The following is an 18127-nucleotide window of genomic DNA, read 5'->3' on the forward strand; positions in this document are numbered from 1 at the left end:
ATAACAAGGGATTCTGAGGAAAGAAAGAAGGAGAGCCAGGATTCAAAGTGAGTTAGAAAGAAGGGGGATGAGTAGAGATAGTTGGGCGATAGATTACTGCAACGTAGAGAGGAAGAGGAGAAAAAAGCTGGACAGTGTGAACCTCAAAGGAAGGAAAAGAATGAGAGGGAGGAATAGAAGGGTTCAGTAATGGCTGATTGAGGAGAGGAGGAGCCCCACACCTCCACTCCTGCCATTTGGGTGTGGAGTGTGGGAGAAAGAAAGGCCAATATAAGAGAGGGCAGATTCCAGTGCAGAGTCAGACTGAGTGAGCCATGTCTTGGTTATAGCAAAGAGGATCAGAGAGTGAGAGTAAAAGAAGTCATGTACAGAGAGGAACTTGTTAGGCCCAGGACATAGTGAACTCAGTGTCGCTGAGCCTGGCTGAGCCGCGCTGAACAGATGCACAAAGCCCCTGCATCTGTAATCAGCGCGGCTATAGTTTATCCCTCCGCATGCTTGCTGATGCGTGCGGAGGCTGAGAAACTTCCCAGAGACAGGCAAGTTTGAAATTTGCCGCTCGGGGAAGCGGAGGAGCGGTCACGTGACTGCTCCCATCCAATGGGGCTGCAGCTGGTCCGGCATTGTAACTACAGAGCCACCAGACCAGACCAAGGTGTGTGTATGTGTATGTGTGTGGTGTGTGTATGTGTGTGTGTGATGTGTGTGTGATGTGTGTGTGATGTGTGTGTATGTGTGTATGTGTGTGTGTTTATGTGTGTGGTGTGTGATGTGTGATGTATGTGTGTGATGTGTGTGTGTGTGTGTGTTGTGTGTATGATGAATGTGTGTGAATATATTTATCAAAGTTGCACAATGTTAATAAATAATTTATTCTCACAACATGTCTTTAAAAAAAAATAATATTATATTATATACAAACACACACACACACACACACACACACACACACACACACACACACACACACACACACACACACACACACACACACACACACACACACACACACACACACACACACACACACACACACACATTTTTTTCTACTGTGCACGACCCAGGCCTTCTAAGGCAATACAGTTACAGTATATACTATATATATGATTTGATTTACAAAGATTCTCTACACAGGCTACTTAGGAAGATTGCTTGATCCTCAGTACGTTTCTAATCATGTAAACAAATAAAGGTAAGATTAAATGTATTACTATAATGAATTATATACAGATGTGCACTGCTTTGTCCATTTAACATAAATAGAAGCATTGACATGTAAGTGCTAATGCTAAAATTCCCTATAAATATCACCCCTTGATATTAAAACGCACCTTGACAATGATGCAGTTTGCACTCCAAATGTGCCTTGAGACCTCACCCTAATAGTTCTGGGGTATTTGTTTTTTTGTATTTCTATAAAAAGCATAGTTGTTAATTCTATAGTGTCTGAAGAGAACGTTCTAGCCATTCTCGGCCGCAAATACCCATTGACGTTAGGCTATATTAAATGGGTTTCATAATTTATGACATGTATAGCTGAATAAAATCTACATTAGTGTATATTTGGGCTGTGGTTAAAGTTCTTTCACAATGTAAATACATTGTGTATCACACTGTTCTCATTTAATATAAAAAATGCAGTACACTTTTGATTTATTTTAATAAAAAATACACTATAAGAGTAATAATGCAGTGTTGTATTTTCTTTTCTAGGGTGCTCTCATTTGCTTTTTCAGTGGCTAGTCCTGAATAACCCTTTTTATCTTAATCTTTGTTGAGGATTCACAGATTATCTCTTGTAATCCTTATCCTACACATTTAGAGTTACTGTAAATAAAACAATTTTCACTACATTCAAGCTACAGTAGCAGCCCTTACAATTATATGAAAATGTATGTTGTTATGATTAAATATTATTAACCATTTAAGAAAAAAAGTGTGTGTGCTGAGCACGTACATTTTAAGTGAAACTTCTTTGTCTTTTGTCACAGAAATTGTATTTGTGATGGTGATGTTTTTAATTAAAAATCAAAACACAATTTCAGTGACAAAACGCAAAGATGTTTAAATTAGAATGTGCGTGCTCGGCACACATCCCCTATTTTAGCTATTTCCCCTTATATATATAAAGATAACAGCAGGCACTTCAAAGGCTCCAAAGAAATAGGTGCTTGTTCAACAAAAATAACAGGAAACCAGGTGTCCCACCAAGGAGACAAAAAACAGCACTCAAGGTATATTGCAAAAGTGTATTTGAAAAAAAGCAGGCACATATAAATCCAACGTTTCGGTCCTGTATAGGACCTTCAGCACGCCCCTGAGGAAGGTCCTATACAGGACCGAAACGTTGGATTTATATGTGCCTGCTTTTTTTCAAATACACTTTTGCAATATACCTTGAGTGCTGTTTTTTGTCTCCTTGGTGGGACACCTGGTTTCATATATATATATATATATATATATATATATATATGTACACTAACTGTGAATTCCTTGTGTGTGTGTGTGTGTGTGTGTGTGTGTCTCTGTGTGTCTCTGTGTGTGGTGTCTCTTTTTTCCAATTTGTGGCAGGGTTGCTGCTCCTGCGCATGCACGCCGAGCCACACTTCTATATTTATACTAACTATGAATTCCTTGTGTGTGTGTCACTGTGTGTGTGCATTGTCTCGGTTTTCCAAAGTGTGGCGGGGTTGCTTTTGCTGCTGCTCCTGCGCATGCGTGCCAGCCAGGTACATAGCGCTTATGGTGATGTTTTTAATTCAAAAACAAAACACAATTTCAGTGACAAAACGCAAAGAAGTTTGACTTAGAATGAGCGTGCTCGGCACATACCCCCTGTTTTAGCTATCTACACTTCTATATTTATACTAACTGTGAATTCCTTGTATGTGTGTGTGTGTGTGTCTGGCTCTGCATGTGTGTGTGTGTGTGTGTCAGTCTGTGCGTGTGTGTTTCTGTGTGTGTGTCTCTCTGTGTGTGGAGTCTTCGTTTTTCAAATTGTGGCTTGTGTCGCTGCTGCCCATGCACGCCGAGCCACACTTCTATATTTATACTAACTGTGAATTCCTTGTGTGTGTTTGTGTTTGTGTGTGTGTCACTGTGTGTGAGTGTGAGTGTCTGTGTGTGTGCATGTGGTGTCTCTCTTTTTCCAAAGTGTGGCGTGGCACTGGCCAGGTACATAGCGCTTTACAATACACGTGACATAATATTATAACACAATGGGAATAAGAGCTTCAGACATAACAATAGGAAAATAAGTCTAAGTGTTAAGTGGGGAGACCTTACAGAGACCGTAGGATGGCGTTCTAGTAAGTGAGTCTGCAAGGGGCCAAAGTCAGTACATATGAGATGTACTGTATAGTATCAGTCAGCTGAGCAACCCATACTGTATGCTTCATTAAAGAGGTGTGTTTTAAGAAAGGATCTAAAGGTGGGAGGAGAAGGTGCCAGTCGGATATATACATAATTATCTTCAGAAAATTGAGGGCTTATATTTCTAGCAGGGAAATCTTGTCACTATTAAGGCAAGGGCTAGAAATATGGGTGTAGAGGATTTGCTTCCAGTGACACATCTAATGCAGTTTTTGCCCCATTATTGCACCACTTTTGCTCTAATACTTAGGGGTCATTTATCAATGTCTCCTGGCTGCAAAACTAAAAAACAGCATTATTTAAATAAACTAAAAAAACACCATTACCATTGAGACCAAAGGTCACGGTCACGTGGAGAATTTAAACATAGCGGGGATACCAGCACCCCATAACGGGGTCTGTAACTAGAGAAGCAGGGGGTCCCCGGGGCTGAAATTAATGTGGTTCAGCTCTGTGTTATTAAAATAATATTAAAGCTGTGCGATCGACTGTTCGAGGCGCGCAGGGAGGGGGACTGATTCTGTATCACTCTAAGTGCGCGTCTCTTACATTACAGACATGTGCAACCCGGTAGGATTCAAACAGCTCAAGTCCCATTCTGATGCAGGGAACCCTGCTTCTGTAAATCCCGATGGGCCATTAAGTCTCCTTAGTGTATTAAAGCAAAAATCCCATTGAAAGCAACTAAAGATCATGTTGATGGTATGGGTAGCTGGCATCACAAAATAAAGCTGAAGCCCACCTATCTACACCTTAAACCGTGTAAAATGGATGTCGCAGTAATGTGTAATTCAGCCGCATCTATTTAATATCTGGTGGAGAACAGGAAATGTATAATGCACTATGTATGTAAGAATGTATTCCAAAACACTTTATTCCCTGTAAATGCAATCCCCCAGTCTAGTGAGCAAGCAATATGAGGTAAAGTATTTTGTGATATATGTGTAGGCACTACAATGTATTTGTGAGTAAATGTGGATTGTACAGTATGTAATCATTTCTAAGATAGCAGACTTGTCATATGATTTACGGGTGCACATTTCTATGGAGGGGACACTTCTATGGAGTGATTTAATCAGCCAAAGTACCTGCATAGAAATGTGGATTGAGACAAAGGAGTGCTTGTAGACAGCAGGCTTAGCAATAGTGCCCAAAGTAATGCAGTAGCTGCAAAGGCAAACAAGATCTTATCTTGCATTAAACGGGCAATGGGTGGAAGGGAAGTAAACATAATTTTGCCCTTTTACAAAGCTTTAGTAAGACCACACCTTGAATATGGAGTACAATTTGGGCACCACTCCTTAGAAAAGACATTATGGAACTAAAGAGAGTGCAGAGAACAGCCACCAAATTAATAAAGGGGATGGACAATCTAACTAAGAGGAGAGGATAGCTAAATTAGATTTATTTACATTAGAAAAGAGGCGTCTAAGAGGGGATATGATAACTATATACAAATATATTTGGAGACAGTACAAGGAGCTTTCAAAAGAACTATTCATCCAAAGGGCAATACAAAGGACTCGGGGGCATCCCTTTAGGTTGGAGGAAAGGAGATTTCACCAGCAACAAATGAAAGGGTTCTTCACAGTAAGGGCAGTTAAAATGTGGAATTCATTACCCATGGAAACTGTGATGGCAGATACAATAGATTTGTTAAAAAAAAGTTTGGCGATCTTTTTAGAAAGGAAAGGTATACAGGGATATACCAAATATGTATACATGGGCAGGATGTTGATCCAGGGATTAATCTGATTGCCTATTCTTGGAGTAGGGATGGAATTTATTTTTTCCCTTATGAGATATCATTGGATGATATGACACTAGGTTTTTTTGTTTGCCTTCCTCTGGATCAATAATTAGGTATAGATATAGGATAATGTATCTGTTGTCGAAATTTAGCATAGGTTTATCTTGATGGATGGACGTTTTTTTTTCAACCTCATCTACTATGTAACTATGTAACTATGTAACAATGGGTGAGTGGAGAATGGCAGTGATCAGATCTGGAGATGGGCTTTTCGTAGCCTTTGTGTGCCGCAGGCTCTGAGGCACCTACCCAGCTGGAGGTATGGGGATATATAAGGAACACTGCTGATCAGAGCATCAAACCATCTCTGGAGTTTGAGGAAGAACATATTTGGAGTTTGACAGTGTGTGGCATTCTGTGAGACAGAGTGAAGGATGTATCGTGGAATCCAACTGGCAGAAGTTGCAGAGTGGCTGCTGTGTGATCAGCTCTCTGTGATACCCAGATGAGCAGCGGACTTGAAGCAGGCCCCTGCACCTAATGAAGCTAGAGTCTACCCCCCAGGTCCGCCAGTTGGTATTGTATCTTTGTTCTGTCTGCTGGTATTGTATCTTTGTTCTGTCTGCTGGCGTGCCAAAATAAACCCTATTTTATTCAATAACTTTGTCCCGTCTGGTGCTAGTGATCCCAGTAGTTTCGGTGTAAATGTACTGGTCTCCCACATTAGAATTTTTTTGTGTATCTAAATTTTAATGCTACAAAGTAGTACAAACCTTTGTATAAAACGTGTGTCTTCTGTATGAAGGACGTTATGTGACATCATACATATGATGATGAACAATTTGCTGTTTGAAATGAATGTTGAAGCACTGCGTCATGTTGAATTCCTAAATGATACAATTTAAATTAAAACTGAATTATGTGTATTTTTTTTAATTTAAAACTAGTATTAGTAAATGTAATTCTGTACTGTAAAATAATATATAATAGCCGTAACGTCAAAATAATATAATATATTTAGTTAATCTATGTGATGAAACATGCTGCATTAAATAAATTGATACATAGCATTGAACCTCATTCTGTGATAACAATACAAGCAGGTTGTTGCAGTCAAATTGGCAGACTATCTCGATGTATTTTATCCTTTTATTGAGGTGCTCAGAAACATTGTTTTATAGTGCATGCCATTTACATGTGTACACATAGCGTAATCAATTTCTATAAAAGTATGAAGATTGTTTGTTTACTTGCATTTGTTTTATCAATTTGAAATGTAAGCCTATATACAAATGATCTGGAACATGAAATCTGACATATCTGAAGAAATAGAACTAATACAAATCATAAATGTTTCGTACCCTGAACAGGAGGAAAATAAATCTGAGTGCTTGGTGCTGTGCGTATCCAGGAATAAATTGGTGCGGGTTTTCCAGATGAAGACTTGCAGCCCAAAGTAACATTGGAACCAATATAAGGTTTTCCAACTATCTTGCATGTGGGGATGGATGGAAGAACTGTAGGTGGACAAAAGAGAAATCAATAAGGATATATTTCAATAGTGCGTTCTTATACAGTACATTGAAAACTAGTAATTATTTCCATTGGTAAGACTAGATGATATTATTTTCATTGATTCAAGTTACAAATGTTTCTTCTTATGTAGGCTTCTACTGTCATTGCATTTATCAAATGTAAATACTGTACACATTTGAAAAGATTTTTATGCAAGACATTAAATGAAAAAACATGAAGTTGTCTATTGTGCCACGTCTATAAATAGTGAACATTTTTTTATATTATGATAACAATATACAAAGGTTACATGAAAATAGTGGGGACTGCAATATGCTAACTGGTTTGGGACAATGGGCAACTGAAAGATGTGCAAATGTCTTCAAATGTACGATACTTTGCAAACATTTTCATGAAATTCCCATAAATATGCATTTTTGCAAAAGGTTCACCAAAGGTCACAACCCTTAAAATGTAGCACAAATTGCAACATATAAACGGCCATGCAACTAGAATTTAGGGTCATGAGACCTGAACATTGACTTGGCCAAAAAATGTTTTGCGAAGTTTGCGTCACATTTCATCTGTTTTGAGAACTTCAGCAAACATTTTGCATATCCCTTGTTAGCTGTTGTTGGGGAAAATTCATAAAGTAGTTATGTTTACACTAAATAATAATCAAGTACATCATCTTTACAATCAAGAAATGCTTATGTGGCCATATGCAAATACATTTACTTTTGTTAGTCCATTTGTGTTTATAACTTTACTCTTTCCAACAGAAAACAAATACAATTAATTGCCTGTTCTGCTTTAAATTTCACAAATTGTTTCCTAGAAAGTTTCAAATATTTTAAAGTAAGTTTTATTTTCTTATTGTTAATTCTGAAAATGACCCCTTAAACAAAGTTTAAAATTGTACTTCTTCAGATGTTGGAACAACGTTATTCTAAAATCTAAACAAATAAAACAAAGCAGAGCAGTGTGAAAAAGTACATTTTTCTCTACGTTAGTACAGTATATACTATAGACCACAATATGATTTTTATATGGGCTTTGCATATATATAGAGATTCAAGGTCCAAGAGAAGGATGAAATGCTCCTCTTTAATCCACTATATACATAGACAAGAGAAGCCCAACAAACCTAGAATAGATAACAAAAAGTACATTAAATACCCCCTACCCCCATCTATACAAGTAACTTACAGACCCATTAACCACATGCTAACCACTCTTACCAATGACCGAGAGGAATTATCTTCAAGTAAACACAGGAGAACAAGAGCGTCCATCAATATTGAGGAGAACTATTCAACTAAGACTATGGAGTGATAGTCTAGACACTGTATATAAAGTGGTCATTAAGCCCTTGAGTGACACCCTAAAGGATAGCCAAGGTAGTCTCATTGGCACCAAGGTGGCTAATGCTAGAATTAAAAAAAAACATCCATGAAGAGGTCCGCTATGATCTTTAAGGTCAATGACTCCCGCAACTAATCCTGAGGGATAGTCCTGTAGCCTGAAAGCCCAAACATAAAACAAACCTTCCTCATAAAAACACGTCCAAAATAAATTAATTGTACCAATGGCCCAACTCCCCCAAAAAAGCACACATCAAATGAAAGTCAAAAATGATTCCATGGCCCAATGGCCAGAATCCTCCCCATCCCAAAAAACAGAAAAATATAATTTACAAATAATTCATGGTGGCGCAATGGCCTAGATCCAAAATGGCACCATTCCAACTTAGTATATACAGTATGCTATTCATATGCTATGTTTATTTGTAATTTAACTTGTTGCCTTATAGCCCTATTCGTAGAATCAGGTCGCATCATAACTTTGGACAAGCCAAAAAGCAAAATATTAATTTAGCCGATAAACTATCTTTGGAGTATATTAAATACAGGGTGAAAAGATAATTTAGCAAAACTAGCACCTTTCAATGGTGATTTCCCATTCGGCCAAATAACCATTACATTTGCAGCTGTTTCAGTTATCTATACACCCTGTATTGAATTAGGATAAATATACAGCAGAGACGGCGACTATTCTAACACAAACCAGTGGCAATCGCCAAAAAGACCCAGGTACATGCTGGATACATGCCTTAAACTGGCCTTAAACTAGACCCAGCGTTTCTGCATTGATTAATGGCCCATCAGATTAACAGCGGGGGTCCTTGGCAGTCCCATTCAAACTTAATGGGACTGCAGGGACCCCTGCTGTGTTAATCCTATGGGTCATTAGTCAATGCAGAAATGCCTTAAACTTGCCTTAAACTAGCCAGGTTACACCCAGCACATACCCAGAATGTAACCAGGCTAGTTTAAGGCAAGCTTTAGAATACTCGTGGTCTCGTCTGTATATACTGTATATATTTATTTTGTGAAAAAAACTACCAAAGCTGTCTCTTTGGACTATATTGAATAAGGTCAACAGTCTTCTCTAGTAAGCAATAAGTACTACTCTATTTCCCCCATATGGCGATGAGAGTCAGATGTTTCAATATACCTTTTGCTGGCTTCTGCAAATGCGCTAACATACCATCTATATGTAACAACAGCCTAATGGCCTTATTCTATATTGTCCGAATCAGCAGTTCGGGATGTTTTCGGATGAAAATCCCCATTGTAGTCAATTGGAATTTGTGGGTCGAAAATGGCCCAAATAGCTGCTTCAGACAATATAGAATAACCCCCTACATTTCTTCGGCACAATCATTTGCCCTGCAGTGATATACAGTATTGCTCAGTGTTTGAACTGAACTGTACAGATAAGCTAACAGAGGGAAATACAGAAAAGCGTTGCAATTAGCCTGGATATATAAAACCTTTTGTAGTTATCACTTATATGCTCATTAAATAGACTTTTATGTAGTTTTACATACCTAGAACAGTAACATTTATTTCTCCAATATTTCCACCTCCACTGCTGCTATCATCAGGCACGTTGACATGGCATTTGTATTGACCAGAATCTATTTCCCGAGTATTGTTAATTATAATTGAAATATTTTTTGATGGCATGGGATAAACAAAATCAATCCGACCTTTGAACTGTGGTTCTTCAACTTCAGTGAGCCCTCCCAAATATTTCAAAATCTGAAAAAAATCATAGCATAAATTATATTAACATACTGTTTTTTGGCAGGTGAAAAGTTAAAGGACATATACCTTGTATTGTATGTCTTTATTTATATAGCGCCATTAATGTACATAGCGCTTCACAGTAGTAATACATGTGGTAATCAAATAAATAACAGATAATATAAATAACAGATCATTATATTGAAAACATATATATACATTAGCATGCAAGTACGAAAGACGAAAGAATGTTTTCATGCAAGGAAATCACTTTGTGTTAAAAATAAAAAAAAGCTGAAGTATAAATAGTATAATCAAGGTAAATTATACCAAGTAATCTGCTTCATGGTTTAAATCTGTGCGCAGTGCTCTGCATGCATCTCTCTGCTGTCCAACTGCCACACTCTGTGATGTCAGCTATGCTACTGCTTGTCAGAAGGACCATTTGGTAACAGCGGGAGCTGTGCTCTAAAAGTATATTCTTTTAAAGCAGCAGTCTCCCCAAAATAGATTTTTTTAACACAACTGGGAATCCAGAAAACATCCACAGTTTTACCACTGCCAATTGATTCACAATTGTAGAAGTACTCAGCCAAAATTCAAACATGCTGCCAAGCGTTCCATTTCAATACGTCAAAAATGTTGGCCAAAAGTTGCCCAAAAAGGCATGGTCGCTAAAGCCCACTTTAAACATTTTTTTTTTTGAGAAACCATAAAGAAATGTGTATTTTAAATAGAATTAGTACTCAATTGGATAGATTTGCAAATCTCTGTACTCCTTAAATGGTACAACAAAGGAGTTCTGCACCATTGCATGGAACTTTACTAAGTGTAATGCAGACGTTCATTCATATATTACATGGTCTAAAAGCAGAATTATACTAATTTTAGCAATAAGAAACTGCCTCCCCACCCCTAAGATATTTATAATGACATGTAAACTCGCCATTTACAGTAGGAAATCCATATGACAGCTGGGCTTTGCTTTCACAGGTGAACCAAAAGAAAATTGTGACATCACTTGAACCATGATGGTGCCACTTTCTATTTGTTGACCCAATATCCATCTTTTGTTTTAATCAGCACAATAAAAGTTAATTATCTCAGTCTGTGAAGGGGTCCTGCAGCTAGAAATAATGTACTTATGTATTCAGGAAGCCCCCTTAAATGGACGTTTTCAGGCCTCTCTTATAGATGACATAGAGGAACTACCAATATGACAGCAAATGTCATGCTGCTTCATATACTGTATGAATGCTGGCTCTTGTGTCATAACAGCACTGGAAGGCATCAAAGGATAATGTAAAAAAAAGTCAACAAATAAATAATTGACAAATCACACAGCATGGCACTTTATTCTTGAACATACTTTAAAAGGCAGAAACTTTTTTCTTGAACTGCATTTAGGAAATAAAGACCTGGTATGGATTTACAGCTACATTATCTACATACTACGCACCTACATGTATTCACAAGTGTCAGTCGTGCAAAAAGTTGTGTATTTCGCGTAATTTTCTCAGTAAGTATAAAAAAATATACAACTCAACCCCGTTATGACGCGGTGCTTGGGGTCCAAAGAATCACATTGTGTTATAAGTGGATTGCGTTATAAGCGAGTCTCATTTTTGCGCGAGAGAATTGCACCACTCAGGGCTTCCGCGGCCGCTGGAGGGGGAGACCTGAGATAACTCAGAGTCACGCTACTCTTTCCTAGATCTGTCTCAGCATCTCCCCTCATGAAATCCCTCTCCTGGCTTCCGATCAAATCCCGCATCTCACACTCCATTCTTCTCCTCACTTTTAAAGCTTTACACTCTTCTGCCCCTCCTTACATCTCAGCCCTAATTTCTCGTTATGCACCATCCAGACTCTTGCGTTCTTTTCAAGGATGTCTTCTTTCTACCCCCTTTGTATCTAAAGCCCTCTCCCGCCTTAAACCTTTTTCACTGACTGCCCCACAGCTCTGGAATGCCCTTCCACTCAGTACCCGATGAGCACCCTCTCTATCCACCTTTAAGACCCAACTTAAAACACACTTGCTTAAAGAAGCATATGAATAGCACTGTGGATATTCTGAATACATGATACATAAAGCTTGGCCCCCTGCAGACGCACTTACCAGAATGCCCTTCTACTGTCTCTGTACGTTCTCCCTACTTTCCAATTAGACTGTAAGCTCCTCGGGGCAGGGACTCCTCTTCCTTAATGTTACTTTTATGTCTAAAGCACTTATTCCCATGATCTGTTATTTATATTATCTGTTATTTATTTGATTACCACATGTATTACTACTGTGAAGCGCTATGTACATTTATGGCGCTATATAAATAAAGACACAATACAATACAATATAACTCTCCCAGCTGTCCCAGAATTGGCGGAGCTGGGTGGTGAGCAGGCAGAGGTGCGCAGGGGGAAAAGTTTGCACACCTCTGGCAGTGGACAACAGAAGCAGATAGAGACATCCAGCTCCCTGCCACCTGGGACATGACAAGCCCTGGTCACAACTTGCAGGGCACAGTTAAGACTAGATCTGGCCTGGGGTGGGGAGCAAAGGAGGGGGGCAGGGTAGAGGGAATCAGGGGCAGGTGGCATCAGAAAATAGCATGGTAGGAAGATCTGCATGGTACTGTATTTGCTGTATATATGAATATCACGCGTTCAGTAAAAAAAATCCACATTAGGTACAAAAAAATTGGGTGCCACATTTGCATTGCATTATAAGCGGATTTGCGTTGTAACAGATCGCGTTGTAACGGTCGAGCTGTATATATTTAAAGGTCCAAGGTTCAGCAATGCCATGTGGGGGAGCATAGGGTGAACTGTTCTGTGACAAAAGGGGGCACAGCCGGTCAAACTCCCTTCCCCCGCTCAACCACTTGGGGCACAGGTCACAGGTGCAGACGTCTGTCCTTGGATTGAGATTTCTGGTAGTGTGTCTGCTCAGGTTGTCAGGACAGTGAATGTGTGCCATTTCACACATCTTTAGTGTTAGGCTGCTCTCTTATTTAGTTCAAGCTTTGACTTACACTGCATGTTCTATCCATTAAAGAAAAGGAAAGTGCCTTTGATGTAATGGCAATTTAAAAGAAACATTGTGCTCATGCCTTCAACAAATGTAAGTTTAGTTTATGAAAACTGACAAGCTGACAGGAACCGTGCAAAGCACCGTGATAGACTGACGTTACAGGATGCAGGAAGAAAATGCCTACTCTATGTAATAATCATTTTCTTTTTTGTAAACTTGTTCTTTATTTGAATTTTCGTTAAGAAAAGTGGGGAATGGGATACAGAACATAAAAAAGGGTAACGTGTTACTTTTGAATTACATACATTTGTATCATATATATAACACATTTAGTGGGGAAAAAATTATGACATCACTGTTGGGACAGCGTATAAAATAACTAATACAAAAAATCAACTAAAAAGCTGGGAGAGGGGAAAAGAAAAAGAAGAAAAAATGTCACTGCTCTTGGAATATTTTTCCACTTCTTGGTATACCATAAAAACATATGTAGCCCCCTGTAAACAGCTCAGGCTATACCTATCTTCCTTCTACTGTGGTAAGTCCTGTTAAGATCAGACGCCAGTAATCATTATGGGTTTTCCCCCGTCATAGCCCTAACCCAAATGGTAAATGCCGGCCTGGACTCTGTTGCAGGCGTGAGCAAGAGGGAGGTTCTGCTGACACCAGGAGCGGAGGGGCTAGCGTTATATTTAGCAGCCCACTCCGGCGAGTGGTGGTTGTTCTTCGTGCTTGCTGTGTGCCATGTTCCTTTCTGACTGATGGTCCCTTAATGAAGAGTTCGAGCGAGCAGAGAGACCAAGGGTCTACAGCTGCTGAGTATTAGGCCGTAAACCACGAATCCTGCGGAACGGTCCGAGGAGTATCGGGAGGCTACGGGCTCCCCGGCGCAGCATGCCAGTTGAGAGCGAGAGGAACCAAACCGATCAGCGTCTGTAAGTAGAGCTGATAGAATCATAGACTGGTGGACCAATGCCCTCACCCCGCTGCCAGGGGTGATGGGAATAGAAATCAAGACCCACCCCGAGAATAACCTCGGAGGTGGGCAACGGGGTATTGCCGCCCTAGCTCAGACCATCCTGTCGGCCGAGTGACTTGGAGGGAAGGAGAGGAGGAGGTCATGGGGAGCTGAGCAGGTTGTACTTGGCCCTGGCGATTGTTTTGTGGCTGCTGAAAGCCGTATCGTTGGGATATCATTGCCCTGTCAAATAAAGAGACTGTTCTGCACCCGTAAAGACTGTGTGTGATTTGCAGAGTATAACCCTGGGACCCGAGGGGTTCTTCTATACCGGTCCTATCGCATTACCCTGGGAGTATAGAAGATGGAGGCGCTGCACCACTGAGATAATATGGAGGCTACCACCCCAGAAGCCCGGTCCTGGCTCCCCCACAACAACGCGGGAAGCTCAGGCCCTCCTGTTCCTCACAGGTACGCACCACCACACATGTAACCAACCCACATGCATCCCTCACACTCCCTTAGAGACTGGGGGGTTGGGGGGGGGGGAAACAGGGTTACACATATATCATTTTATTTTAATGCTGGATCAAAGAAGGTATGGATTACAATAGAATAGCATGCGAGAGATTTAAAAAGAGTTAGAAAAATAGGCGAGAAAGTAAAAATAAGATAGGACAGGTCTGACAAAGAAACAGACTCACAGAGGAAAAGAGAGATGAGAAATGTGCACAAAAATCTTACGGAGAAGGTAAAACTATGCAAAAGACACTGTGAACAGCTCCCATTCTATTGCTTTTGTTTTATACAGTATGCTCTGTCTACAATATATTCTATGAAACGTATCTTGAATTCAGTAATGTAAATTCAAAGATGTGTGATCAAGAAGCACAGTTGCTAGACTTCACATGGCTTTATCCTACGCTTTGCTGTAACACAATGTTGCACTAGGACAGGGGTCGGCAACCTGCGGCTCCCTAGCCGCATGTATCTCTTTCCGCAGCTACATGCGGCTACCTACATACTGATACAGCTGCAACAAGTATTTTTGCGCTCAGGTGATTACTAAGTCTATATCTCTGCACCAACTAAGTACTTAGGTATTTGAGAAAATTAGCATGGAACTGATCAGTGGAATCTTCAACCACTGCACCTACTGGCGTTGCTCCGATCAAGCTGTGAATAGTGCCCAGCATTCAGTCAGCACTTTACTGTAAGCTAAATGCAAAAGGATTTGTAACCAAAAATAGGCATTTTCTATACACAATATCGGTGCAGTGACACAGTCGTCATCAGTATTCTATTTTTAAGTGATTATTATATCAAATTGTGTGTACAATTTAAGTGCTCAGAACCAGCTAAAACAAGCTGGGAGCACAGGTGGTCTCTGCGGGTCCGCGGGGCCCCCACAGCTGTGGGGTCCCCGGTTTTTCCCCGCAGGTGTCCCCCGTGGGCATCCGGGGTGTCCTCAGGTGGTATCCATAGGTCCCCTCAGACCTACGGTACCAACCCTGTATGTTAACTAATAAACATGGCCTACATTTCAATCAATCCCCCCCTCCGCCCAAACACATACAGTACAGTAATGGGCAAAATAACTATTATCCAGATATGGATAATAGATTATTTGCGCATTATTAAACACAACATTAACCAGCATAAATAAAGTAAATAAATACAGTTCTACTTACCACACAAGCAGGTCCCTCTGTCCTCCGTTGCTAGAAAGCATACATAATAAAGACATTCTAATTGCCCCTAACCCATTAATCACCTTAGATGTTAATAACCACTTTAGTAATTAAGGGGTTAACCCACCCTGCCCCCCTACCCACCCGGGAGGCCTAACCACCCACCCCGGACTGACTATACCCACCCTGTACCCATTGAGTAGTATAGTGGTACATCATACCCATATAATAATATGGGCATGATAAGCCTCTACAGCACTCAATGGGCACCCTAATCGCAATAAATTAATGCACCAAACACACAATAATAAAACGTTAAAAAACTCCAAAAAAAACACTACATTAAATATAAACAGTGGCCAGCTAATCCAATGAATATAAGCAATAACAAGATAACAATTAATTAATTAAACCATTAACCAATCAAAGCAATTAATTAATCAAACTCAGAATTCTTTCAAACATTAACTAATCCAACCAATTAATTACTAAACCAACTCAAAAATAATTCTAACAGTAACCAAAAACAATTAATTAATACAACATTAATGAATTAATTGAAACATTAAACTACAAAGAAATAAAATAAAAACATATCAAAACAACCATTAAACGCATTAGCCAACACAATGCATCCTTCATTAAAAAAGAAAAACAATCGCCAACATTTTATTTCAATCAAGCTGAAAAATACCAAACAATAATATCCACATAATAAACTAACATTGCAAAAAACAGCAGCAATACAAAGCCAGAAATGCCCCCCAAATATTGTCCTAATAATATATTGATCTGTACTCTAAAGTAGTACAGATTAATATATTATCAGTCAATGTTTAAAAATAAAAAATTAAAAAAACACATCCAGTGTAAAAACCTGTAAAAAAAAGACATTTACAAACATGCAATATATTACTGACCATTAGAAGCGCTGGCCCTCCGACTCCCGGGGAAACAGGAAGCTCACGTACCTTGAAGGCCTCAAACAGCATCCGATGCCATCCGCCATGAAGATTCGAATCAGGTACCCAAATCTTCTTTCTTCAATCACCTTCTATCTTCATCTGTCACCATTTCTTGATCTTCTTAATCATCCATCTTCTCATTGTAATCCATAAAGCCCCATGGAAGATCCCAACTGATGTTGTCTTGTCGGCTTCTTGGGCTCAAATGAGGCGTCACAGCCTTAAATAGGGCTTGTGACGTCACATTTGAGCGGGAACTGGTTTAACAGTTTAACTAATTGGCTGTTAAAACCATGTGCCAACGTAAAAAAATTTTTTGTGACATCACTTAAAGGGAATGATGCCAGCCAATCACAATGGCTGTGCTTCATTTGCCTTTAAGATGACGTAACTAAACCCAAGATGGCCGGCGACACATGGTATTTCGGCCAATCTGAACGTGGGAACCAATTCCACAATCTGATTGGTTGTTGGACACATACTGATAATGTGCCTGTAGATATATTGGTTGGGGGTAGTGTGTGTGTGTACTGGGGGAGAGGGTGGGGGGTATTGTATGTATTGTGACAAACTGTTTTGCACAGAAAAACAATGGGAAAAAAATACAAAATTAAGGGACTTATTATAAAATGCATGTTACAGTATACTGATTAAAGTAAGTTTGTTGTATGTTAATGATTATACAGTATATACCTAATAGTGTGTGTACAGTATATGTATGTGTTTGGGGGGGTGTAATATTCATGCATGTGTTGCGGATCTCATAATATTTTGGAAAAATAATTTTTTTAGAAAATGACTCTTCTTCCTTGAAAGGTTGCAGACCCCTGCACTAGGACGTAGCGATATGGGGCTATATTTACTAAGCATTCTTCTGCTATAGATACGGTGACCAGATGTCCCGGTTTATTCGGGACAGTCCTGTTTTTTTCTGTTCTGTCCCGGTTGTCCGTCCGTTTTGAAAATGTCCCGGTTTTTGGCCCAGGTCGCGGTTTTTAGATGCGGCGGTGCGCGAGTCGGCGGTGGTGAGGAGGATGCGGCAGCCGGTGTGTATTTTCATGTGGAGAATGCCAGGGGGTTGGGCTAAATGCTGGGCTGCAGGGGATTGGTTGAAGGATGCCGGGGGCGGATGTAGTGAGTAGAGGCGCAGAGGTGAGGAGAACACCAATAATGTTGCAGCAGATGGCAGTGGACGGCCCTTGATGATTTGGAGGATGATGCAGGACCGCAGGGGATTGGAGGGTGCCGGGCGGGGTGTAGTTTTGGCTAGGATGGTGGGTGGGGGCGGAGCTAGCTGGTGGACACGCCATCGCGCAGTGTACCATGGCAGTGATGTCATTCACATGACATTGACTGCCAGCCACAAGGACAGGAGAGAGCTAGTCAGATAACTTGAGCAGAGCTTTTACACTTGACTGTTTAACTTCTCAATCCACCTCCTAGGAGCAGAGCTAATAAGTAAGTAGCAACATATATAATACACAACCCTATTTCCCCAATTTATTTAGCAAATTGTAATATTATATACACAAAGTCAGGAATGAGGAATGCCAATTTTTTAAAATGTCTTAATTTTAATTAGTGCCTTTATTTTTATTTAATTTTAATTAATGTCAATTAATTAATTATTTTAATTAATGTCTTCATTATTTATTTAAATGTAATGTATTAATTTTTATTAAGTACAGTAGAGAGTACATTTCAGATTTCAGGCTGCAAAGTGGTTTGTTTTATTTCTGATAGTGAAATCCCTTTT

General features: G+C 39.7%; 1 protein-coding gene across 2 annotated transcripts in view; it reads right to left on the reverse strand.

Annotated features, from left to right (window-relative positions):
• The window catches only part of ESAM (endothelial cell adhesion molecule), a 135940-nt gene that overhangs the window by 15138 nt on the left and 102675 nt on the right, over positions 1-18127 (reverse strand). For both annotated transcript variants that reach the window (XM_075604298.1, XM_075604299.1), the window contains exons 3-4: positions 9531-9744; positions 6484-6639 (exon numbers count right to left, since the gene is read on the reverse strand). In XM_075604298.1, coding sequence (XP_075460413.1) covers positions 6484-6639; positions 9531-9744 — 370 coding nt within the window. The remainder of the gene's footprint in view (positions 1-6483; positions 6640-9530; positions 9745-18127) is intronic.

The sequence above is a fragment of the Ascaphus truei genome, chromosome 6, assembly GCF_040206685.1.
Source record: "Ascaphus truei isolate aAscTru1 chromosome 6, aAscTru1.hap1, whole genome shotgun sequence".
In the NCBI taxonomy this organism is placed as follows: domain Eukaryota; kingdom Metazoa; phylum Chordata; class Amphibia; order Anura; family Ascaphidae; genus Ascaphus; species Ascaphus truei.